Here is a 25,340-nt window from a genome sequence, read left to right on the forward strand (position 1 = left end):
AAAATTCATTAGGTATGTCTTAGCTACAATTCATTAGGTATGTCTTAGCTATAATTCATTAGGCATGTCTTAGCTACAATTCATTAGGTATGTCTTAGCTATAATTCATTAGGTATGTCTTAGCTATAATTCATTAGGTATGTCTTAGCTATAATTCATTTGGTATGTCTTAGCTGTAATTAATTAGGTATGTCCTAGCTATAATTCATTTGGTATGTCTTAGCTATAATTCATTAGGTATGTCTTAGCTATAATTCATTAGGTATGTCTTAGCTATAATTAATTTGGTATATCTTAGCTATAATTCATTAGTTATGTCTTAGCTATAATTCATTAGGTATGTCTAAGCTATAATTCATTAGGTATGTCTTAGCTATAATTCATTTGGTATGTCTTAGCTGTAATTCATTAGGTATGTCCTAGCTATAATTCATTTGGTATGTCTTAGCTATAATTCATTAGGTATGTATTAGCTATAATTCATTATGTATGTCTTAGCTATAATTCATTAGGTATGTCTTAGCTACAATTCATTAGGTATGTCTTAGCTATAATTCATTAGGTATGTCTTAGCTATAATTCATTAGGTATGTCTTAGCTATAATTAATTTGGTATATCTTAGCTATAATTCATTAGATATGTCTTAGCTATAATTCATTAAGTATGTCTTAGCTATAATTCATTAGGTATGTCTTAGTTATAATTCATTAGGTATGTCTTAGCTATAATTCACATAGGTATGTCTTAGCTATAATTCATTAGGTATGTCTTAGCTATAATTCATTAGATATGTCTTAGCTAAAATTCATTAGGTATGTATTAGCTATAATTCATTAGGTATGTCTTAGCTATAATTCATTAGGTATGTCTTAGCTACAATTCATTAGGTATGTCTTAGCTATAATTCATTAGGTATGTCTTAGCTATAATTCATTAGGTATGTCTTAGCTATAATTCATTTGGTATGTCTTAGCTGTAATTCATTAGGTATGTCCTAGCTATAATTCATTTGGTATGTCTTAGCTATAATTCATTAGGTATGTCTTAGCTATAATTCATTAGGTATGTCTTAGCTATAATTCATTAGGTATGTCTTAGCTGTAATTCACATAGGTATGTCTTAGCTATAATTCATTAGGTATGTCTTAGCTATAATTCATTAGATATGTCTTAGCTAAAATTCATTAGGTATGTATTAGCTATAATTCATTAGGTATGTCTTAGCTATAATTCATTAGGTATGTCTTAGCTGTAATTCATTAGGTATGTCTTAGCTATAATTCATTAGGTATGTCTTAGCTATAATTCATTAGGTATGTCTTAGCTATAATTCATTAGGTATGGCTTAGCTATAATTCATTTGGTATGTCTTAGCTATAATTCATTAGGTAGGTCTTAGCTCTAATTCATTAGGTATGTCTTAGCTACAAGTATGACAATATCCATGGCCATTTGCATGACAATGAGTCATTACCCCAAATTCCATAATCGTCACAGCCCTACGACAGAAGACCTCTGCACAAGCTAACCTTTGAGTCGCCATCAAGTTCAGTGATAGGCACGGGACTGTCTGACTAGAGCACAGGAGTCAAGGTTTCCATAACATATAAAGCGTTAGGATTTAGTTTCAGTGGCTACTCTACAAACTGCTGCTCTCTCCTTTCCTCTCCACAGCCAAGGTATTGTTCTTTAGTTCTTTCTCATGTTCTTTAAAGCTAAGACAATGTTATGAGGAGGCCTCGACCTCCTCCTCCTTGTCCTCGTCCTCCTCTGATCAAAGCTAAACCAGGACAATATGACAGTAACTGCTTGATCCTGCCAAGCTAAACACAGTCTGATCTTTGGTTGTATTTGCTAGTCTGTTACTGGATTCTCCACACACACACACGGTAATACTATTATTTACTTTATTGTGACTTTGTAAAACATTTTTTTGTTGTTGTTGTTGTTTTTTTAAATAAGTTGTAAAAGAAATGACTAGTGGAACATTAAAAAAAATAAAAATTACCTTTAAAAAAAAAAAAGTTAAACATGAAAGGAAGTTAGTCCGCTCTTCATGACAGTGTGGTTTTGTCACAAGTTGAATGGTTTTATATGAAGTGTGTTTTTTGTATTTTTGTTATCTTACGGGTTATCAGGCAGTTGTAAATAGATCGATGTCTGTGTAGCGAGCTATTGTCAACACACTCTTATGAACACATCCCGGGTTAGATAATGTATATGTTGCCGCCGTGGGAACACAACTGGACTGACTTTACCGCTAACAACAGACTGGTGTGGTAGGTAGGGATGTTATTGCAGTCGTTATTCTCTATAGCAGGACTCTCCAACCCCCCCTCTGTTCCTAGAGAGATACCCTCCTGTCTAGGAACAGGGTTGGAGAGCCCTGTTCTATACCGCGGTCGTTGAAGTAGGTGTAACTGTATTTATTATTATTATTATTTATTTATTTATATTATCTTATATTACATATTTATATTATTATTATTTATTTATTTATATTATCTTATATTACATATTTATATTATTATTATTATTATTTATATTATCTTATATTACATATTCATATTCATATTCATATTCATATTTATTTATATTATCTTATATTACATATTCATATTCATATTATTATTATTATTTATTTATATTATCTTATATTACATATTTATATTATTATTATTATTTATTTATATTATCTTATATTACATATTTATATTATTATTATTATTATTTATTTATTATCTATTTAAATAGATTTTTGAGGACATGTTTAACAGTGAGGAAATCAGAGGAGGAGACAGGGAAGTGGGAGAAACATCTGGAAGGGATGACACAGGGATTGAAATCACTAGTGGGGGGTAATACGTATGTAACATGTCATGGGAGTGTTACCTCTGGTGGGGGGTAATATGTGACATGTCATGGGAGTGTTACCTCTGGTGGGGGGTAATATGTAACATGTCATGGGAGTGTTACCTCTGGTGGGGGGTAATATGTAACATGTCATGGGAGTTTTACCTCTGGTGGCTCTGTACAGCCATTTGGTGTTACAGGATTATTTTCTGTCTGTTCTTTTATCCCTCAGACACAATGAATGTTTACCGAACATCAGAGAAGGAGATCATTTCAGGGCTGTCTTACGTAAATCCACTTAATCTCCTTCACCACCACCTCTCTCTCTCTCTCTCTCTCTCTCTCTCTCTCTCTCTCTTGCTCTCTGTCTCTGTCTCTGTCTCTCTCTGTCTCTCTCTCTCTCTCTCTCTCTCTCTCTCTCTACCTCTCTCTCTTTCTACCTCTCTCTCTCTTTTTCTCTCTCTCTCTCCCTGTCTCTCTCTCTCTCTATCTCTCCCTCTCTCTCTTTCTCTTTCTCTCTCTCTCTTTCTCTCTCTCTCCTTTTTTTTCTCTCTCTCTCTCTCTCTCTCTCTCGCTCTTTCAAAGTGCTTTATTGACATGGGAAACATATGTTAACATTGCCAAAGCAAGTGAAGTAGATAATAAACAAAAGTGAAATAAACAATAAAAATGAACAGTAACATTACAGTCACGTGTCAAAGGAATAGACACATTTCAAATGTCGTATTGTGGTTATATACAGGGTTACAGTTATGTGCAAATAGTTAAAGTACAAAAGGGAAGAAAAAACAACAATTCCAAATAACTTCACAGATCTTCATTGTAAAGGGTTTTAACACTGTTTTCCATGCTTGTTCAATGAACCATAAACAATAAATGAACATGCACCTGTGGAACGGTCGTTATGACACTAACAGCTTACAGACGGTTAGCAATTAAGGTCACACTCGGCTACGCATGCCTCTGCCTAATGTCAATATGCCTCGTCCATTGCTGTCCTGGTTAGTGATTACTGTCTTATTTCACTGTAAAGCCTCTAACCCTGCTCGATATGCCTTAGCTAAGACTTTAGTTCCACCTCCCACACATGCGGTGACATCACCTGGTTTAAATGATGTTTCTAGAGACAATATCTCTCTCATCATCACTCAATGCCTAGGTTTACCTCCACTGTATTCACATCCTACCATACCTTTGTCTGTACATTATGCCTTGAATCTATTATATCGCTCCCAGAAACCTGCTCCTTTTACTCTCTGTTCTGAACGTACTAGACGACCAGCTCTTATAGCCTTTAGCCGTACCCTTATTGTCACGCCCTGACCAGGTGAACTCTTCTATTTTGGTCAGGGTGTGGCATTTCTATAGTTTATTTTCTATGTTTTTGGTATAGCCTTGCTTTGGGGCGTATTTCTATGTTGGGTTCTGTCGATTCCCAATCAGAGACAGCTGTCACTAGTTGCCTCTGATTGGGGAATCATATTTAAGTTCCTTTTCCCCCCACGATGTTTGTGGGTTGTTGTCTCTTTTTGTTGGAGCAGTAGCGATACGTTTATTCTCTGTTTTGACCGTGTTATTTCAGTCTGTAATAAATAACATGAGTTCACTCCCAGCTGCGCCTTGGTCCACTTCTTCCTACCTGCACGACGATCGTTACAGAACAACCCACCAAACCAGGACCAAGCAGCGGGAGGAAAAGGAGCGCGAGAGATGGGCTCGCGAGGGAAAGGAGTTCTGGACCTGGGAGGAGATCATGTCGGGGAAAGGACCCTGGCGGAAGGATTCCCAGGTCGAGGAGGTGATGCCAGCCGGTGGAAGGAGTCGCAGGCGGCGGTCGAGGAGGCCCGGAAGACACCCCCAATAATTTTTTTGGGGGGGGCTAATGGGGTGGTCCGGAAGGGCAGAGGAAGAGCCCAGACCACTGCTCTCGTGGGGGATAACGGCGAAGGAGGAGGCAGAGATGTGGCAGGTCCTGGAGGACCTGCGTAGGGACAGCGTGGAGGAAGAGCCTTGGGTGGCAGAAGTGCGCACGGTATCGCCAGTGCGCCTGCACAGCCCAGTGCGCTCTGTGCCAGCGCCCCACATTTGCCGGGCTAGGGGGAGTGTTCAGCGAGGACGTGTTGTGCCGGCTCAGCGCTCCTGGCCTCCGGTGCCCCTTCTCGGTCCGATGTATCCTGCGCTGAGGACGCGCACTGTGTCTCCGGTACGGCTACACAGCCCAGTGCGTTCTGTGCCAGCGCTCCACACTTGCCAGGCTAAGGTGGGTGTTGAGCCAGAACGGGTGATGTCAGCTGTGCACTCCAGACCTCCAGTGCGCCTCCTCGGTCCAGGATATCCGGCGCCGCTTATGCGCACTGTGTCGCCGGTGTGCGGCCCCAGTCTAGTCCGGCCCGTCCCTGCTCCCCGCACCAGGTTAGTGGTGCGTGTCCCCAGTCCTGTCCGGCCCGTCCCTGCTCCCCGCACCAGGTTAGGGGTGCGTGTCCACAGTCCTGTCCGGCCCATCCCTGCTCCCCGCACCAAGCCAGTGGTGCGTGTCCCCAGTCCTGTCCGGCCCATCCCTGCTCCCCGCACCAGGTTAGTGGTGCGCGTCCCCAGTCCAGTCCGGCCCGTCCCTGCTCCCCGCACCAAGCCAGTGGTGTGTGCCCCCAGTCCAGTCCGGCCCGTCCCTGCTCCCCGCACCAGGTTAGTGGTGCGTGTCCCCAGTCCTGTCCGGCCCGTCCCTGCTCCCCGCACCAAGCCAGTGGTGTGTGCCCCCAGTCCAGTCCGGCCCGTCCCTGCTCCCCGCACCAGGTTAGTGGTGCGTGTCCACAGTCCTGTCCGGCCCATCCCGGCTCCCCGCACCAAGCCGGTGGTGCGTGTCCCCAGTCCAGTCCGGCCCGTCCCTGCTCCCCGCACCAGGTTGGTGGTGCGTGTCCCCGGTCCTGTCCGGCCCGTCCCTGTTCCCCGCACCAGGCCCACGGCGCGTGTCCACAGTCCGGCACGGCCTGTGTCCGGTCCACCGGTGACCAGTCCTGTTCCGGTCGGCGGCTCCGCTCCGGAGCCTGAGCATGCCGCTCCACAGTGGTCCAGTCCGGGCCAGAGGGGTAGGGCTAGGGTGGAGGAAGGGGGAGAAACACGCCCGGGGCCAGAGCCTCCACCGAGGGTGAGGCGCCCACCCGGGTCCCCCCCCCAATAGACTTTAGGTTGGTGCGCCGGGAGTACGCACCATTGGAGGGGGGGTACTGTCACGCCCTGACCAGGTGAACTCTTCTATTTTGGTCAGGGTGTGGCATTTCTATAGTTTATTTTCTATGTTTTTGGTATAGCCTTGCTTTGGGGCGTATTTCTATGTTGGGTTCTGGCGATTCCCAATCAGAGACAGCTGTCACTAGTTGCCTCTGATTGGGGAATCATATTTAAGTTCCTTTTCCCCCCACGATGTTTGTGGGTTGTTGTCTCTTTTTGTTGGAGCAGTAGCGATACGTTTATTCTCTGTTTTGACCGTTTTATTTCAGTCTGTAATAAATAACATGAGTTCGCTCCCAGCTGCGCCTTGGTCCACTTCTTCCTTCCTGCACGACGATCGTTACACTTATCCTACTCCTCCTCTGTTCCTCTGGTGATGTAGAGGTTAATCCAGGTCCTGTAGTGCTTAGCTCCACTCCCACTCCCCAGGTGCTCTCATTTGTTGACTTCTGTAACCGTAAAAGCCTTGGTTTCATGCATGTTAACATTAGAAGTTTGTTTTACTCACTACTTTAGCACACTCTGCCAAACCAGATGTCTTAGCCATGTCTGAATCCTGACTTAGGAAAACCACCAAAAACCCTGAAATATCCATCCCTAACTATAACATTTTCCGCCAAAATAGAACTGCTAAAGGGGGCGGAGTTGCAATCTACTGCAGAGATAGCCTGCAGAGTTCTGTCTTACCAGGTCTGTACCCAAACAATTCGAGCTTCTACTTTTAAAAATCCACCTTTCCAAGTCTCTCACCATTGCTGCTTGCTATAGACCACCCTCTTACCCCAGCTGTGCCCTGGACACCATATGTGAATTGATTGCCCCCCATCTATCTTCAGAGCTCGTGCTGCTAGGTGACCTAAACTGGGACATGCTTAACACCCCGGCCATCCTACAATCTAAGCTTGATGCCCTCAATCTCACACAAATTATCAATGAACCTACTAGGTACAACCCCAAATCTGTAAACACGGGCACCCTCATAGATATCATCCTAACCAATTTTCCCCCCTTCAAACGACCACTCCTCATCACTGTCAAACGCTCCCTAAAACACTTCAGCGAGCAGGCCTTTCTAATCGACCTGGCCGGGGTATCCTGGAACGACATTGACCTCATCCCGTCAGTAGATGATGCCTGGCTATTCTTTAAAAGTGCCTTCCTCACCATCTTAAACAAGCATGCTCCATTCAAAAAATGTAGAACTAGGAATAGATATAGTCATTGGTTCACTCCAACTCCAGAACTGTCTGCCCTTGACCAGCACAAAAACATCCTGTGGTGTTCTGCATTAGCATCGAATAGCCCCCGTGATATGCAACTTTTCAGGGAAGTTAGGAACCAATATACACAGGCAGTTAGGAAAGCTAAGGCTAGCTTTATCAAACAGAAATTTGCATCCTGTAGCAGAAACTCAAAAAAGTTCTGGGACACTGTAAAGTCCATGGAGAATAAGAGCACCTCCTCCCAGCTGCCCACTGCTCTGAGGCTAGGAAACACTGTCACCACCGATAAATCCACGATAATTGAGAATTTCAATAAGCATTTTTCTACGGCTGGCCATGCTTTCCACCTGGCTACCCCTACCCCGGTCAACAGCCCTGCACCCCCCACAACAACTCGCCCAAGCCTCCCCCATTTCTCCTTCACCCAAATCCAGATGGCTGATGTTCTGAAAGAGCTGCAAAATCTGGATCCCTACAAATCACCTGGGCTAGACAATCTGGACACTCTCTTTCTAAAATGATCTGCCAAAATTGTTGCAACCCCTATTACTAGCCTGTTCAACCTCTCTTTCGTATCGTCTGAGATTCCCAAAGATTGAAAAGCTGCCGCAGTCATCCCCCTCTTCAAAGGGGAGACACTCTAGACCCAAACTGCTACAGACCTATATCTATCCTACCCTGCCTTTCTAAGGTCTTCAAAAGCCAAGTTAACAAACAGATTACCGACCATTTCGAATCCCACCGTACCTTCTCCACTATGCAATCTGGTTTCAGAGCTGGTCATGGGTGCACCTCAGCTACACTCAAGGTCCTAAACGATATCATAACCGCCATCGATAAGAGACAGTACTATGCAGCTGTATTCATCGACATGGCCAAGGCTTTCGACTCTGTCAATCACCACATTCTTATCGGCAGACTCAACAGCCTTGGTTTCTCAAATGACTGCCTCACCTGGTTCACCAACTACTTCTCAGATAGAGTTCAGTGTGTCAAATCAGAAGGCCTGTTGTCTGGACCTCTGGCAGTCTCTATGGGGGTGCCACAGGGTTCAATTCTCGGACCGACTCTCTTCTCTGTATACATCAATGATGTCGCTCTTGCTGCTGGTGATTCTCTGATCCACCTCTACGCAGACGACACCATTCTGTATACTTCTAGCTCCTCTTTAGACACTGTGTTAACTAACCTCCAGACGAGCTTCAATGCCATACAACTCTCCTTCCGTGGTCTCCAACTGCTCCTAAATACAAGTAAAACTAAATGCATGCTCTTCAACCGATCGCTGCCTGCACCTGCCCACCTTTCCAGCATCACTACTCTGGACGGTTCTGACTTAGAATATGTGGACAACTACAAATACCTAGGAGTCTGGTTAGACTGTAAACTCTCCTTCCAGACTCACATTAAGCATCTCCAATCCAAAATTAAATCTAGAATCGGCTTCCTATTTCGCAACAAAGCATCCTTCACTCATGCTGCCAAACATACCCTTGTAAAACTGACCATCCTAATGATCCTCGACTTCGGCGATGTCATTTACAAAATAGCCTCCAACACTCTAATCAACAAATTGGCTGCAGTCTATCACAGTGCCATCCTTTCTGTCACCAAAGCCCCATATACTACCCACCACTGCGACCTGTACGCTCTCGTTGGCTGGCCCTCACTTCATACTCGTCGCCAAACCCACTGGCTCCAGGTCATCTACAAGTCTTTGCTAGGTAAAGCTCCGCCTTATCTCAGCTCACTGGTCACCATAGCAGCACCCACCCATAGCACGCGCTCCAGCAGGTATATTTCACTGGTCATCCCCAAATCCAACACCTCCTTTGGCCGCCTTTCCTTCAAATGACTGGAACGAACTGCAAAAATCCCTGAAGCTAGAGACTCATATTTCTTTAAGCATCAGCTGTCAGAGCAGCTCACAGATCACTGCACCTGTACATAGCCCATCTATAAACAGCCCATCTATCTACCTCATCCCCATACTGTATTTATTTATTTATTTATTTTGCTCCTTTGCACCCCAGTATCTCTACTTGCACATTCATCTTCTGCACATCTATCACTCCAGTGTTTAATTGCTATATTGTAATTATTTCACCACTATGGCCTATTTATTGCCTTACCTCCCTTATCTTACCTCATTTGCACACACTGTGTATATAGACTTTTTCTACTGTATTACTGATTGTATGTTTGTTTATTCCATGTGTAACTCTGTGTTGTTGTATGTGTCGAACTGCTTTGCTTTATCTTGGCCAGGTCGCAGTTGTAAATGAGAACTTGTTCTCAACTTGCCTACCTGGTTAAATAAAGGTGTTTTTTTTTTTTTTTTTAAATAAACAGTTATGAAAACTTAGGACATTAAAGAGGCCTTTCTACTGACTCTGAAAAACACCAAAAGATAGATGCCCAGGGTCCCTGCTCATCTGCGTGAACGTGCCTTAGGCATGCTGCAAGGAGGTATGAGGACTGCAGATGTGGCCAGGGCAATAAATTGCAATGTCCGTACTGTGAGACGCCTAAGACATCGCTACAGGGAGACAGGACGGACAGCTGATGGTCCTTGCAGTGGCAGACCACGTGTAACAACACCTGCACAGGATCGGTACATCCGAACATCACACCCTGAGGGACAGGTACAGGATGGCAACAACAACTCCCTGAGTTACACCAGGAACGCACAATCCCTCCATCAGAGCTCAGACTTTCCGCAACAATGTCGCCTATGTGCACAAACCCACCGTCGCTGGACCAGACAGGACTGGCAAAAAGGGCTCTTCACTGACGAGTCGCGTTTTTGTCTCACCAGGGGTGATGGTCGGATTCGCGTTTATCGTCGATGGAATGAGTGTTACACCGAGGCTTGTACTCTGGAGTGGGATGGATTTGGAGGTGGAGGGTCCATCATGGTCTGGGGCAGTGTGTCACAGCATCATTGGACTGAGCTTGTTGTCATTGCAGGCAATCTCAATGCTGTGCATTACAGGGAAGACTTCCTCCTCCCTCATGTGGTACCCTTCCTGCAGGCTCATCCTGACATGACCCTCCAGCATGACAGTGCCACCAGCCATACTGCTCATTCTGTGTATGAAGACAGGAATGTCAGTGTTCTGCCATGGCCAGCGAAGAGCCCGGATCTTAATCCCATTGAGCATGTCTGGGACCTGTTGAATTGAACGGTGAGGGCTAGGGCCATTCCCCCCAGAAATGTCCGGGAACTTGCAGGTGGCTTGGTGGAAGAGTGGGGAAACATCTCACAGCAAGAACTGGCATATCTGGTGTAGTCCATGAGAAGGAGATGCACTGCAGTACTTAATGCAGCTGGTGGCCACACCAGATATTGACTGTTACTTTTGATTTTGATCCCCCCTTTGTTCAGGGACACATTGTTCCATTTCTGTTAGTCACATGTCTGTGGAACTTGTTCAGTTTATGTCTCAGTTGTTGAATCTTGTTATGTTCATACAAATATTTACACATGTTAAGTTTGCTGAAAATAAACGCAGTTGACAGTGAGAGGACGTTTCAGTGTGGATCAATTGGTAGAGCATTGTGTTTGCAACGCCAGGGTTGTGGGTTCGATTCCCACAGGGGACCAGTACACACACACACAAAAAAAAAAAAAAATGTATGAAATGTATTCACTACTGTAAGTCGCTCTGGATAAGAGCGTCTGCTGAAGGACTAAAATGTAAAAGTGTTTCTTTTTTTGCTGAGTTTATATGTGTACCTACCATAGGAGTCCCCTAGAAGCCTACCATTGACTATGTACATACCCAGCGTAGTCGTGTCTAGGGGGGCATATGGGGGAGAGAATAATGTAATCTCCTGTAATCTCCTGGTTTGTCCCCCTGTGTGCTGAGAGTGTCAGGTTCTTGTCCGGTTCTGGCATTTAGGTCGCCACAGACTAGTACATGTCCCTGGGCCTGGAAATGGTTGATCTCCCCCTCTAGGATAGAGAAGCTGTGATTGTTAAAGTATGGGGATTCTATTGGGGGGATATAGGTAGTACGAATGAGGACATTTTTCTCTGTTGAGATAATTTCCTTATTAATTTCTAGCCAGATGTAAAATGTTCCTGTTTTGAATTTGATAGTGGGTTAGGTCTGCTCTATGCCAAATTAGCATACCGCCTGAGTCTCTTCACTGTTTTACACCTGGTAGTTTGGTGGATCAGACTACCAGCTCTCTGTAACCTAGAGGGCAACCAGTGGGTCCATCTCCTCTATACCACCCACCTGGTAGTGTGGTGGATGGGACTACCAGCTCTCTGTAACCTAGAGGACAACCAGTGGGTCCGTCTCCTCTATACCACCCACCTGATAGTTTGGTGGATGGGACTACCAGCTCTCTGTAACCTAGAGGACAACCAGTGGGTCCGTCTCCTCTATACCATGTTTCTTGTAGGATGATAATGTCTGGACCATTACAGTAGGTGTGAGCAGAGCTTGTTGAGCATCTGATACATACCTTTTAGGTCGCAGGATGGGGGTTGGGCGGGTTTATTAGTGGGGGTTGGGTCTGTCTCAGGATGGGGGCTTGGGTGGGTTTATTAGTGGGGGTTGGGTCTGTCTCAGGATGGGGGCTTGGGTGGGTTTATTAGTGGGGGTTGGGTCTGTCTCAGGATGGGGCTTGGGCAGGTGTATTAGTGGGGGTTGGGCCTGTCTCAGGATGGGTCTTGGGTGGGTTTATTAGTGGGGGTTGGGTCTGTCTCAGGATGGGGCTTGGGTGGGTTTATTAGTGGGGGTTGGGTCTGTCTCAGGATGGGGCTTGGGTGGGTTTATTAGTGGGGGTTGGGTCTGTCTCAGGATGGGGCTTGGGTGGGTTTATTAGTGGGGGTTGGGTCTGTCTCAGGATGGGGCTTGAGTGTGTTTATTAGTGGGGGTTGGGTCTGTCTCAGGATGGGGCTTGGGCAGGTGTATTAGTGGGGGTTGGGCCTGGTGGGGGTTGGTCCTGTTGCAGGATGGGGTTTGGGCTGGTGTATTAGTGGGGGTTGGGACTGGTGGGGGTTGGTCCTGGTGGGGGTTGGTCCTGTTGCAGGATGGGGTTTGGGCTGGTGTATTAGTGGGGGTTGGGCCTTGTGGGGGTTGGTCCTGGTGGGGGTTGGTCCTGTTGCAGGATGGGGTTTGGGCTGGTGTAGGGGTGGGTTTGTTTGGGTGGGTCTCAGCTGGTTGGGGTTTGGCTGGTGATGCTGTGGTCTTGGTGTAGTGGTGTGGGTTCTCTCGGTGCAGGTCCTTCTGGGGGGGGGAGGTCTTTGCAGGTCTGGGAGGGTGTCTCGCTGGTCTAGGCCTCAGGGCCCTGAGGCACAGTCCAGGGAAATGCTTGCATTCACCCACTGTATGGTAGCAGGGTGGAAGTCTTTTCGTGGTAGCAGGGTGGATGTAATCACTTGTGCGTTGGGGGAAAGTAGAAGAAGCTTTTTCAATCGCTCCCTTTCCTGCTGGGGCCTCAGGTCATTTGTGCCCCTTATGGTGTGGCTGGGGGACCCTAGTCTGTCCTCTGACAACAGCTCCAGGACCTAGTGTTTGTCCTCTGACAACAGCTCCAGGGCCTAGTGTTTGTCCTCTGACAACAGCTCCAGGGCCTAGTGTCTGTCCTCTGACAACAGCTCCAGGACCTAGTGTCTGTCCTCTGACAACAGCTCCAGGGCCTAGTGTTTGTCCTCTGACAACACCTCCAGGACCTAGTGTTTGTCCTCTTACAACAGCTCCAGGGCCTAGTGTTTGTCCTCTGACAACAGCTCCAGGACCTAGTGTCTGTCCTCTGACAACAGCTCCAGGGCCTAGTGTCTGTCCACTAACAACAGCTCCAGGACCTAGTGTCTGTCCTCTGACAACAGCTCCAGGGCCTAGTGTTTGTCCTCTGACAACAGCTCCAGGGCCTAGTGTTTGTCCTCTGACAACAGCTCCAGGGCCTAGTGTTTGTCATCTGACAACAGCTCCAGGACCTAGTGTCTGTCCTCTGACAACACCTCCAGGGCATGTCTAGTGTTTGCGCACCAGAGTTTAGCCACTTTGTGTTTGGGAAAAAGTTTATTCTCTTGAATATATTTGCCATTTGATTCCATCTCTGTCTCTCTTTCTCTCTTCCATCTTGTTTCCCTGTGGTCTTTCTCTCTCTCTCTCTCCCTCTCTCTCTGCCATCTTGTTTCCCTGTGGTCTTTCTCTCTCTTTCTCTCTGCCATCTTGTTTCCCTGTGGTCTTTCTCTCTCTGCCTTCTTGTTTCCCTGTGGTCTTTCTCTCTCTGCCATCTTGTTTCCCTGTGGTCTTTCTCTCTCTCTCTCTCTCTGCCATCTTGTTTCCCTGTGGTTGTTGTTGTCTTTGATTCTGCCATTGAAGCTTGGGGTACATATGTCCCCTCCTTGGTTACGGTACACTCTTTGACGGTACATTTGATATAAAGGCTTGTTATAATTGTCTCTCTCCCCCCTTTCTCCGTGTACAGAGGAAAAGAAGTGACAGTCTTATATGGAATTGTGAATCTAATGCCACCATGGAGATGAATCCAGAGGGTCTACCGTCCCTGGACTACAGAGAAGAGGACCCCCCTCCCAACAAATACATCAAGTACCACACCAGCTTGCAGAACATGATCCCATTCCGCTTCTCAAACAGGTAGGTCCCAACTACACACCCCTACCCCCTAATAACCCTACCCCCTAACCCCTACCCCCTAATAACCCTACCCCCTAACCCCTACCCCCTAATAACCCTACACCCTAACCCCTACCCCCTAATAACCCTACCCCCTACCCTCTAATAACCCTACCCCTAATAACCCTACCCCCTACCCCCTAATAACCCTTCCCCTAATAACCCTACCCCCTACCCCCTAATAACCCTACCCCCTACCCCCTAATAACCCTACCCCCTAATAACCCTACCCCCTACCCCCTAATAACCCTACCCCTAGTAACCCTACCCCCTAATAACCCTACCCCCTACCCCCTAATAACTCTACCCCTAATAACCCTACCCCCTAATAACCCTACCCCCTAACCCCTACCCCCTAATAACCCTACCCCCTAATAACCCTACCCCCTACCCCCTAATAACCCTACCCCTACCCCCTAATAACTCTACCCCCTAATAACCCTACCCCCTAATAACTCTACCCCCTAACCCCTATCCCCTACTCCCTAATAACCCTACCCCCTAATCCCTACCCCTAATAACCCTAATAAACCTACCCCCTACCCCTAATAACCCTACCCCCTACCCCCTAATAATCCTAACCCCTAACCCCTACCCCCTAATAACCCTACCCCTTAACCCCTAGCCCCTAATAACCCTACCCCCTAACCCCTAACCCCTAATAACCCTACCCCCTAACCCCTACCCCCTAATAACCCTACCCTCTAACCATAATAACACTAACCCCTAAACATAATAACCCTAACCATAATAACTAATCCATGACCATAATAACCCTAACCCATAATAACCCATAATAACCCTAGCCCATAATAACCCTAACCCATAATAACCCATAATAACCCTAGCCCATAATAACCCTAATCCATAATACCCCTATCCCATAATAACCCTAACCCATAATAACCCTAATCCCTACCCCTAATAACCCCTACCCCTACACCCTAATAACCCTACCCCCTAACCCTTAAGAAATAAAAAAAATTAAAATAATGTATGAAATGTATGCATTCACTACTGTAAGTCACTCTGGATAAGAGTGTCTGCTAAATGACTAAAATGTAAATGTAAATGATAATAACCCTAACCCATAATAACCCATAATAACCCTAACCCATAATAACCCTAGCCCATAATAACCCTACCCCCTAACCCATAATAACCCATAATAACCCCACCCATAATAACCCTAGCCCATAATAACCCTAACCCATAATAACCCTGATCCATAATAACCCTAACCTGTAATAACCCTAACCCATAATAACCCTAACCCATAATAACCCTAACCCATAATAACCCTGGCCCATAATAACCCTGTCCCATAATAACCCTAACCCATAATAACCCTTGCCCATAATAACCCTAACCCATAATAACCCTTGCCTATAATAACCCTAACCCATAATAACCCTAGCCCATAATAACTCTAACCTCTATCAGTGGATTACATTATGGATAGATGTTCAACAGAATGCTCTGTAAATCCTATGATTCCCCCCAGTGCTGCAGCTATAATGTTAGATGTATTCCTGATGTCCAACAGAATGCTCTGTAAATCCTATGATTCCCCCCAGTGCTGCAGCTGTAATGTTAGATGTATTCGTGATGTCCAACAGAATGCTCTGTAAATCCTATGATTCCCCCCCTAGTGCTGCAGCTGTAATGTTAGATGTATTCCTGATGTTCGCTGATGTTGTCTGTTTCTGTCCAGGTCCAACCCCATGGACGATGCGAGCTTCTTCTCCTTCACCTCGTTTGCCTGGATGACTCCCATGATGTGGAGCCTGTTCAGGAACCGTCTGGACAAGAGCTCCCTGTCTCTGTCTTCTCATGATGGGGCCGACACCAATGGGAAAAGGTGGGACTCATTAGGAATGTTAACCCAAGTTAGCGCGCTAAGCTAATGCCTAGGTATTGTCTGTCAATGGTGAAAAGGTGGGAGTCATTATGTTAAAGGTGTTATCTGTAAGAGTTTAGTGAGATCTTCAGGTTTCAGACAGGGTTAGTCCACTGGGTTAAATCCTAGGTGTTATCTGTAAGAGTTAGTCCACTGGGTTAGTCCACTGAGTTAGTCCACTGGGTTAGTCCACTGGATTAATCCACTGGGTTAGTCCACTGGGTTAGTCCACTGGGTTAGTCCACTGAGTTAGTCCACTGGGTTAGTCCACTGGGTTAGTCCACTGAGTTAGTCCACTGGGTTAGTCCACTGGGTTAGTCCACTGAGTTAGTCCACTGGGTTAGTCCACTGGGTTAGTCCACTGAGTTAGTCCACTGGGTTAGTCCACTGGGTTAATCCACTGGGTTAGTCCACTGGGTTAGTCCACTGGGTTAATCATCATAAACATGTGACGTCAGATCTTCAGGTTTCAGACAGGGTTAGTCCACTGGGTTAAATCCTAGGTGTTATCTGTAAGAGTTAGTCCACTGGGTTAGTCCACTGGGTTAGTCCACTGAGTTAGTCCACTGGGTTAGTCCACTGGGTTAATCCACTGGGTTAGTCCACTGGGTTAGTCCACTGGGTTAGTCCACTGGGTTAATCCACTGGGTTAGTCCACTGGGTGTCACGGCTGTCTAGGACCAGTGGAGATGTGGAATCAGGAGCAGGAGACAGAGGGCCGGAGCAACTGTGTTTTAATAATATTAGTAACACGCAATAGCCGTAGGGCACCAGGCGCGTGGCGAAGTCTGCCAGGGGAAAAACACCTTCCCAAAATAAGCGCACTGGAAACAAAAAGCGCACGGGGCGCAGCCCGGCAATAATAATCGACAATAACAATTTACAATCACAACTGTCCTGAGTGGACAATAAACAATCCCGCACGAGAACCCCAACTGAAAATACACACTAAATAACCCCCCACTAATGACAAACACAACACAGGTGCGAGATAGACAGACAGACAAAACCAAAAGACACAGAAACAACGATCGGTGGCAGCTAATAGGCCGTCGACGACGACCGCCGAGCGCCGCCCGACCGAGGAGGGGCGCCACCTTTGTTAGATACTGTGACAGTACCCCTCCCCTGACGGCCCGGAGGGCGAGGCGCCGGCCGATCCGGACGGCGACGGTGGAATTCTTGTAGCATAGGTGGATCTAGAATGTCCGCCGCCGGAACCCAGCACCTCTCCTCCGGACCGTACCCCTCCCAGTCCACGAGGTACTGCAGGCCCCTGACTCGACGTCGGGGTTCCAGGATGGCTCGGACTGTGTACGCCAGGGCCCCCCCGATGTCCAGGGGGGGGCGGGGGGACCTCCAGCACCTCATCGTCCTGCAGTGGACCAGCTACCACCGGCCTGAGGAGAGACACATGAAACGAGGGGTTAATACGGTAATATGAAGGGAGTTGTAACCTGTAACACACCTCGTTTATCCTCCTCAGGACTTTGAACGGCCCCACAAACCGCGGACCCAGCTTCCGGCAGGGCAGGCGGAGAGGCAGGTTCCGGGTCGAGAGCCAGACTCTGTCCCCCGGATTATACACGGGGGCGTCACTGCGGTGGCGGTCAGCGCTCTCCTTGTGACGTTCACCAGCCCTCCTTAGGCACTCCTGTACACCATTCCAGGTCTCCTGAGAGCGCTTCACCCATGCCTCCACCGCAGGAGCCTCCGTCTGGCTCTGTTGCCATGGCACCAGGACCGGCTGATACCCCAATACCACCTGGAAGGGTGATAGGTTGGTAGAGGAGTGGCGCTGAGAGTTCTGGGCCATCTCGGCCCATGGCACGAACTGCGCCCACTCCCCTGGCCGGTCCCGGCAATACGACCGCAGGAACCTGCCCAGATCCTGGTTAATGCGCTCCACCTGCCCATTACTCTCGGGGTGGAACCCCGAGGTCAAGCTGACCGAGACCCCCAGCCTCTCCATAAACGATCTCCACACCCTGGACGTGAACTGGGGACCCCGATCAGATACGATGTCCTCGTCATCCCCTTCAGGCCCCGCACTGTCCGTTCCACCCAGGATGACCCGAGGAGGGTAGAGCGTGGGACCATCGGATCAGGCGATCGCGAACACCAAGCGGAACGTATTTCAGGCCCACGGGACATTGAGGAGTGGGTTCTGACCGACCCGCCCGCTCGATGTCCGCATCCACCTCCCATACCACCGGTGCCACCAGACAGGAGGTGGGGAGTATGGGAGTGGGATCGATGGTCCGCTCCTCGGTGTCGTAGAGACGCGACAGTGCGTCAGCCTTCCGGTTCCGGGAACCTGGAATGTACGAGAGGGTAAAGTGAAACCTCGTAAAAAACATGGCCCACCTTGCCTGACGGGGATTAAGCCTCCTCGCTGCCCGAATATACTCCAGGTTACGGTGGTCGGTCCAGATGAGAAAAGGGTGACGTGCCCCTCAAGCCAATGTCTCCACACCGTCAAAGCCCTGACCACGGCTAACAGCTCCCGGTCCCCCACATCATAGTTGCGCTCCGCCGGGCTCAGCTTCTTAGAAAAGAAGGCACATGGGCGGAGCTTCGGAGGAACGCCCGAGCGCTGCGATAGCACAGCTCCTACCCCAGCCTCGGACGCGTCCACCTCCACTATGAATGGCAAGGAGGGGTCCGGATGCACCAGGACAGGTGCATTGGTAAACAGAACCTTCAGACGATGGAAGGCTCTGTCCGCCTCTGCTGACCATCGTAGCCGCACCGGCCCCCCCTTCATCAGTGAGGTAATGGGAGCCGCCACCTGGCCAAAACCCCGGATAAACCTCCGATAATAATTAGCGAACCCCAAGAACCGCTGCACCTCCTTCACAGTGGTTGGGGTTGGCCAATTACGCACAGCCGTCACGCGGTCACACTCCACCTCTACCCCCGAGGTGGAAATGCGATATCCTAGAAATGAGACGGCTCGTTTGAAGAACTCGCATTTCTCAGCCTTGACGTATAGGTTATGCTCCAGCAGCCGCCCAAGCACTTTACGCACGAGGGACACATGCTCGGCGCGTGTGGCGGGGCAAATCAGGATGTCATCGATGTACACCACCACACTCTGCCCGAGCATGTCCCGAAGGACCTCGTCCACAAAGGATTGGAAGACAGCGGGAGCGTTCTTTAACCCATACGGCATGACGAGGTACTCATAATGGCCCGATGTGGTACTAAATGCGGTTTTCCACTCGTCTCCATCTCGGATACGCACCAGGTTATATGCGCTCCTGAGATCTAATTTTGTGAAGAAGCGCACCCCGTGAAATGACTCCACTGCCGTAGCAATGAGCGGTAGCGGGTAACTGAAACCCACTGTGATAGCATTTAGACCTCTATAGTCAATGCACGGGCGCAGACCTCCCTCCTTCTTCTTCACGAAAAAAAAGCTTGAGGAGACGGGGGACTTAGATGGCCGAATGTATCCCTGTCTCAAGGACTCAGTGACGTATGTATCCATAGCCACTGTCTCCTCCTGAGACAGAGGATACACGTGACTCCTAGGAAGAACCGCGTCGGCCTGGAGGTTTATCGCACAATCCCCTGATAGAGAGCGAGAGTGATAGAGAGAGAGAGTGATAGAGATAAGGAGAGAGAGAGAGAAGGAGAGAGAGAGAGAGTGAGAGAAAGAGAGCGAGAGAAAGAGAGTGATAGAGAGTGATAGAAAGAGAGAAAGAGAGAGAGAGAGAGAGAAAGAGAAGGAGAGAGAAGGAGAGAGAAGGAGAAGGAGAGATAGAGAAAGAGAAGGAGAGAGAAGGAGAGAGAGAGAAGGAGAGAGAGCGATAGAAGGAGAGAGAGCGATAGAGAGAGAGAGAGAGAGAGAGCGATAGAGAGAGAAGGAGAGCGAGAGAGAGAGAGAAGGAGAGAGAGAGAGAGAGAGAGAGAGAGAGAGAGAGAGAGAGAAGGAGAGCGAGAGAAGGAGAGAGAGCGAGAGAAGGAGAGAGAGCGAGAGAAGGAGAGAGAGCGAGAGAAGGAGAGAGAGTGATAGAGAGCGAGAGTGATAGAGAGAGAGAGTGATAGAGAGAAGGAAAGAGAAGGAGAGAAAGAGAGCGAGAGAAAGAGAGTGATAGAGAGTGATAGAAAGAGAGAAAGAGAGAGAGAGAGAGAGAGAGAAAGAGAAGGAGAGAGAGAGAGAGAGAGAGAGAAAGAGAGCGAGAGAAAGAGAGTGATAGAGAGTGATAGAAAGAGAGAAAGAGAAGGAGAGAGAAGGAGAGAGAGAGAAGGAGAGAGAGCAAGAGAAGTAGAGAGAGCGAGAGAAGGAGAGAGAGTGATAGAGAGCGAGAGTGATAGAGAGAGAGAGTGATAGAGAGAGAGAGTGATAGAGAGAAGGAGAGAGAGAGAGAAGAAGAGAGAGAGAGTGAGAGAAAGAGAGCGAGAGAAAGAGAGTGATAGAGAGTGATAGAAAGAGAGAAAGAGAAGGAGAGAGAGAGAAAGAGAAGGAGAGAGAAGGAGAGAGAGAGAAGGAGAGAGAGCGATAGAAGGAGAGAGAGCGATAGAGAGAGAGAGAGAGCGATAGAGAGAGAAGGAGAGAGAGAGAGAGAGAGAAGGAGAGCGAGAGAGAGAGAGAGAGAGAGAGAGAGAGAGAGAGAGAAAGCGAGAGAGAGAGAGAGAGAGAGAGAGAGAAGGAGAGCGAGAGAAGGAGAGAGAGCGAGAAAAGGAGAGAGAGCGAGAGAAGGAGAGAGAGCGAGAGAAGGAGAGAGAGCGAGAGAAGGAGAGAGAGTGATAGAGAGCGAGAGTGATAGAGAGAGAGTGATAGAGAGAAGGAAAGAGAAGGAGAGAGAGAAAGAGAGAGAGGAGAGAGAATGAGAGAGAGAGAGCGAAGGAGAGAGAGAGAGCGATAGAAGGAGAGAGAGAGAGCGATAGAAGGAGAGAGAGAGAGAGAGAGAGAGAGGAGAGAGAGAGAGAGAGAGAGAGTGAAAAAGCCAGGATCGGGAAACTTTGGGAGGGGTATGAACCTGGATATGAACTGTATCTAGGAGAGAGAGTGTGAAAAAGCCAGGATCGTGGAACTTCAGTGTCAAAGAGGTAAACACACAGGGCTGGACCTGGATATGAACTGTATCTAGGAGAGAGAGTGTGAAAAAGCCAGGATCGGGGAACTTTGGGAGCGGTATGAACCTGGATATGAACTGTATCTAGGAGAGAGAGTTTGAAAAAGCCAGGATCGGGGAACTTTGGGAGGGGGGGCGGCACTTCAGTATCAAAGAGGTAAACACACAGGGATGGACCTGGATATGAACTGTATCTAGGAGTGGAGCTAGAGATGAAGCCAGGATCGGCGAACTTCAGTATCAAAGAGGTAAACACACAGGGCTGGACCTGGATAGGAACTGTATCTAGGAGAGAGAGTGTGAAAAAGCCAGGATCGGGGAACTTTGGGAGGGGTATGAACCTGGATATGAACTGTATCTAGGAGAGAGAGTGTGAAAAAGCCAGGATCGGGGAACTTTGGGAGGGGGGCGGCACTTCAGTATCAAAGAGGTAAACACACAGGGCTGGACCTGGATATGAACTGTATCTAGGAGTGGAGCTAGAGATGAAATGTATCGAGGAGTGGAGCTAGATATGAACTGTATCCTGGAGTGGAGCTAGATATGAACTGTATCCTGGAGTGGAGCTAGATATGAACTGTGTCTAGGAGTGGAGCTAGAGATGAACTGTATCCTGGAGTGGAGGTAGAGATGAACTGTGTAATGGAGTGGAGCAAGAGATGAACTGTATCTTGGAGTGGAGCTAGATATGAACTGGATCATGGAGTGGAGCTAGAGTTGAACTGTGTCATGGAGTGGAGCTAGAGATGCACTGTATCTAGGAGTGGAGCTAGATATGAACTGTATCTAGGAGTGGAGCTAGATATGAACTGTATCTAGGAGTGGAGCTAGATATGAACTGTATCTAGGAGTGGAGCTAGATATTAACTGTGTCATGGAGTGGAGCTAGATATGAACTGTATCTAGGAGTGGAGCTGTGTCATGAGTGAGGCTAGAGGTGAACTGTATCTAGGAGTGGAGCTGTGTCATGGAGTGGAGCTAGAGATGAACTGTATCTAGGAGTGGAGCTAGATATGAACTGTGTCATGGAGTGGAGCTAGATATGAACTGTGTCTAGGAGTGGAGCTAGAGATGAACTGTATCTAGGAGTGGAGCTAGAGATTAACTGTGCCATGGAGTGGAACTAGATATGAACTGTATCATGGAGTGGAGCTAGATATGAACTGTATCTAGAAGTGGAGCTAGATATGAACTGTGTCTTGGAGTGGAGCTAGAGATGAACTGTGTAATGGAGTTGAGCTAGAGATGGGGATGAACTGTTGAATGGTCCCTGGCTCCCTGGCCATGTATAAGATAGCTGTTTAGCGGGTCAGATGCATATCTCCTGCTCTGTTAAAAAAAAAAAAAAACTTTCAGCCATGAATAAAAACTGTCTCTCTACTTCTCTCTTTCAGTAAACACTCTGCAGCAGAATGATCCTGAGAGGTCTCATCAACACAGTAATTACACACGCAGAACACTGTGAAGTACGAGGGAGGGAGGGAGGGAGGGAGGGAGGGAGGGAGGGAGGGAGGGAGGGAGGGGGAGAGTGGGGAAGGAGAGAGGGAGAGGGGTGGATTGAGGAGAAGAGGGAGAGGGAGGGAGGGGGAGAGTGGGGAAGAAGGGAGGGAGTGATGGATTGAGGGGAAGAGGGAGAGTGGGGAAGGAGAGTGGGGAGGGAGGGAGAGAAGGAGGGAGAGAAGGAGGGAGGGGGAGAGGGAGAGTGGGGAAGAAGGGAGGGAGTGATGGATTGAGGGGAAGAGGGAGAGTGGGGAGGGAGGGAGGGAGGGAGGGGGAGAGGGGAAGCAGGGAGAGTGGGGAGGGAGAGTAGGGAGGGAGGGAGGGGAAGCAGGGAGAGTGGGGAGGGAGGGAGGGGAAGCAGGGAGAGAAGGAGGGAGAGAGGAGGGAGGGAGGGAGGGGAAGAGGGAGAGGAGGGAGAGAAGGAGGGAGAGTGGGGAGGGAGGGAGGGGAAGCAGGGAGAGAAGGAGGGAGGGAGAGAAGGAGGAGGTTGAGCACCACAGAGCGAGGAGGACCCAGCTGGCCCTGCGTGTGGTCATGTCCTCACGATGCCGTTGTTGAGGGTGTTGATCTGATCTCTCTGTTGGTCGTCTGTCTATTACGGTCATTTTCAGCCTAGCACACAACAGGAAGTCACTCAGAATGAAAACAAAACCCCACCCCACGCCACTCAGGGAAGTGTGTGTGACTCAGCGCGCGTCCCACCTTGGGTAGCTTGTGATCTGGCGTAAACTGTCTGTCTGTCTGTCTGTCTGTCTGTCTGTCTGTCTGTCTGTCTGTCTGTCTGTCTGTCTGTCTGTCTGTCTGTCTGTCTGTCTGTCTGTCTGTCTGTCTGTCTGTCTGTCTGTCTTTGTGTGTGTTTGTGTGTGTTTGTGTCACATAAGCTGGTGTGGTTCTCGTCTCAGACCCCCTGTGTGATGAACACAACTCAAAACAAACTGCAACAAGTCAAGGCCGACCGGTCCACTCTGTTTTATGGCTCGAAAAGACCAGTAGGAGATCAAATCAAATCAAATTGTATTTGACATATGCCGAATACAACAGGTGTAGACCTTTACAGTGAAATGCTGAATACAACAGGTGTAGACCCTAACAGTGAAATGCTGAACACAACAGGTGCAGTAGACCTTACAGTGAAATGCTGAATACAACAGGTGTAGTAGACCTTACAGTGAAATGCTGAATACAACAGGTGTAGTAGACCTTACAGTGAAATGCTGAATACAACTGGTGTAGTAGACCCTACAGTGAAATGCTGAATACAACAGGTGTAGTAGACCTTACAGTGAAATGCTGAATACAACAGGTGTAGTAGACCTTACAGTGAAATGCTGAATACAACAGGTGTAGACATCACAGTGAAATGCTGAATACAACAGGTGTAGTAGACCTTACAGTGAAATGCTGAATACAACAGGTGTAGACCTAACAGTGAAATGCTGAATACAACAGGTGTAGACCTCACAGTGAAATGCTGAATACAACAGGTGTAGACCTAACAGTGAAATGCTGAATACAACAGGTGTAGACCTCACAGTGAAATGCTGAATACAACAGGTGTTGACCTTTACAGCGAAATGCTTTATTTGATTGGTTTTTATTTATATTTTGACTCTTTGTGTGTAATTTAAAACTGCCTCAATGCTATATATATATATATATATATATATATATATATCTACCTAGTATAGGAGGGAACCAAGCACCCAGCCCTGAGGGGCCCCGTGCTTCACCGTAGGGATGGTGCCTGGTTTCCTCCAGACGGGACGCTTCGCATTCAGGCCAAAGAGTTCAGTCTTGGTTTCATCAGACCAGAGAATCTTGTTCCTCGTGGTCTGAGAGTCCTTTAGGTGCCTTTTGGTAAACTCCAAGTGGGCTGTCATGTGCTTTTTACTGAGGAGTGGCTTCCGTCTGGCCACTCTACCATAAAGGCCTTATTGGTGGAGTGCTGCAGAGACGGTTGTCCTTCTGGAAGGTTCTCCAATCTCCACAGAGGAACTCTGGAGCTCTGTCAGAGTGACCATCGGGTTCTTGGTCACCTCCCTGACCAAGGCCTTTCTCCGCTGATTGCTCAGTTTGGCCAGGCTGCCAGCTCTAGGAAGAGTCTTGGTGGTTCCAAACTTCTTCCATTTTAGAATGATGGAGGCCACAAATTGTCTTCATTAGAACCAGGACACAGGAAGTAGAACCAGGGTCCTTCATTAGAACCAGGTCCTTCATTAGAACCAGGTCCTTCATTAGAACCAGGGTCCTTCATTAGAACCAGGACACAGGCAGTAGAACCAGGGTCCTTCATTAGAACCAGGACACAGGCAGTAGAACCAGGGTCCTTCATTTGAACCAGGACATCGGCAGTAGAACCAGGGTCCTTCATTAGAACCAGGACATCGGCAGTAGTTGAAGTGAACCAAGTCCTTCATTAGAACCAGGACACAGGCAGTAGAACCAGGCTCCTTCAGTAGAACCAGGACACAGGCAGTAGAACGAGGGTCCTTCATTAGAACCAGGACACAGGCAGTAGAACCAGGTCCTTCATTAGAACCAGGACACAGGCAGTAGTTGAAGTGAACCATGTCCTTCATTAGAACCAGGACACAGGCAGTAGAACCAGGCTCCTTCATTAGAACCAGGACACAGGAAGTAGTTGAAGTGAACCAGGTCCTTCAGTAGAACCAGGGTCCTTCATTAGAACCAGGACACAGGCAGTAGAACCAGGGTCCTTCATTAGAACCAGGACACAGGCAGTAGAACCAGGGTCCTTCATTAGAACCAGGACACAGGCAGTAGAACCAGGGCTTTCATTAGAACCAGGACACAGGCAGTAGAACCAGGGTCCTTCATTAGAACCAGGACACAGGCAGTAGAACCAGGGTCCTTCATTAGAACCAGGACATC

At 48.0% G+C, this 25,340-nt stretch overlaps 1 protein-coding gene across 1 annotated transcript; it reads left to right on the forward strand.

Moving 5' to 3' along the window:
* Positions 1-1,535: 1,535 nt before the first annotated feature.
* Positions 1,536-23,363, forward strand: LOC145850329 (ATP-binding cassette sub-family C member 12-like). Its single transcript, XM_082957553.1, has 4 exons — positions 1,536-1,680; positions 13,756-13,925; positions 15,679-15,825; positions 23,351-23,363. Exons 2-4 carry the CDS (start codon positions 13,804-13,806, stop codon positions 23,361-23,363), a joined length of 282 nt encoding a protein of 93 aa, XP_082813679.1. The 5' UTR covers positions 1,536-1,680; positions 13,756-13,803.
* Positions 23,364-25,340: the final 1,977 nt, after the last annotated feature.

Source organism: Salmo salar, chromosome 11 (assembly GCF_965601325.2).
Source record: "Salmo salar chromosome 11, fSalSal1, whole genome shotgun sequence".
Taxonomy (NCBI): domain Eukaryota; kingdom Metazoa; phylum Chordata; class Actinopteri; order Salmoniformes; family Salmonidae; genus Salmo; species Salmo salar.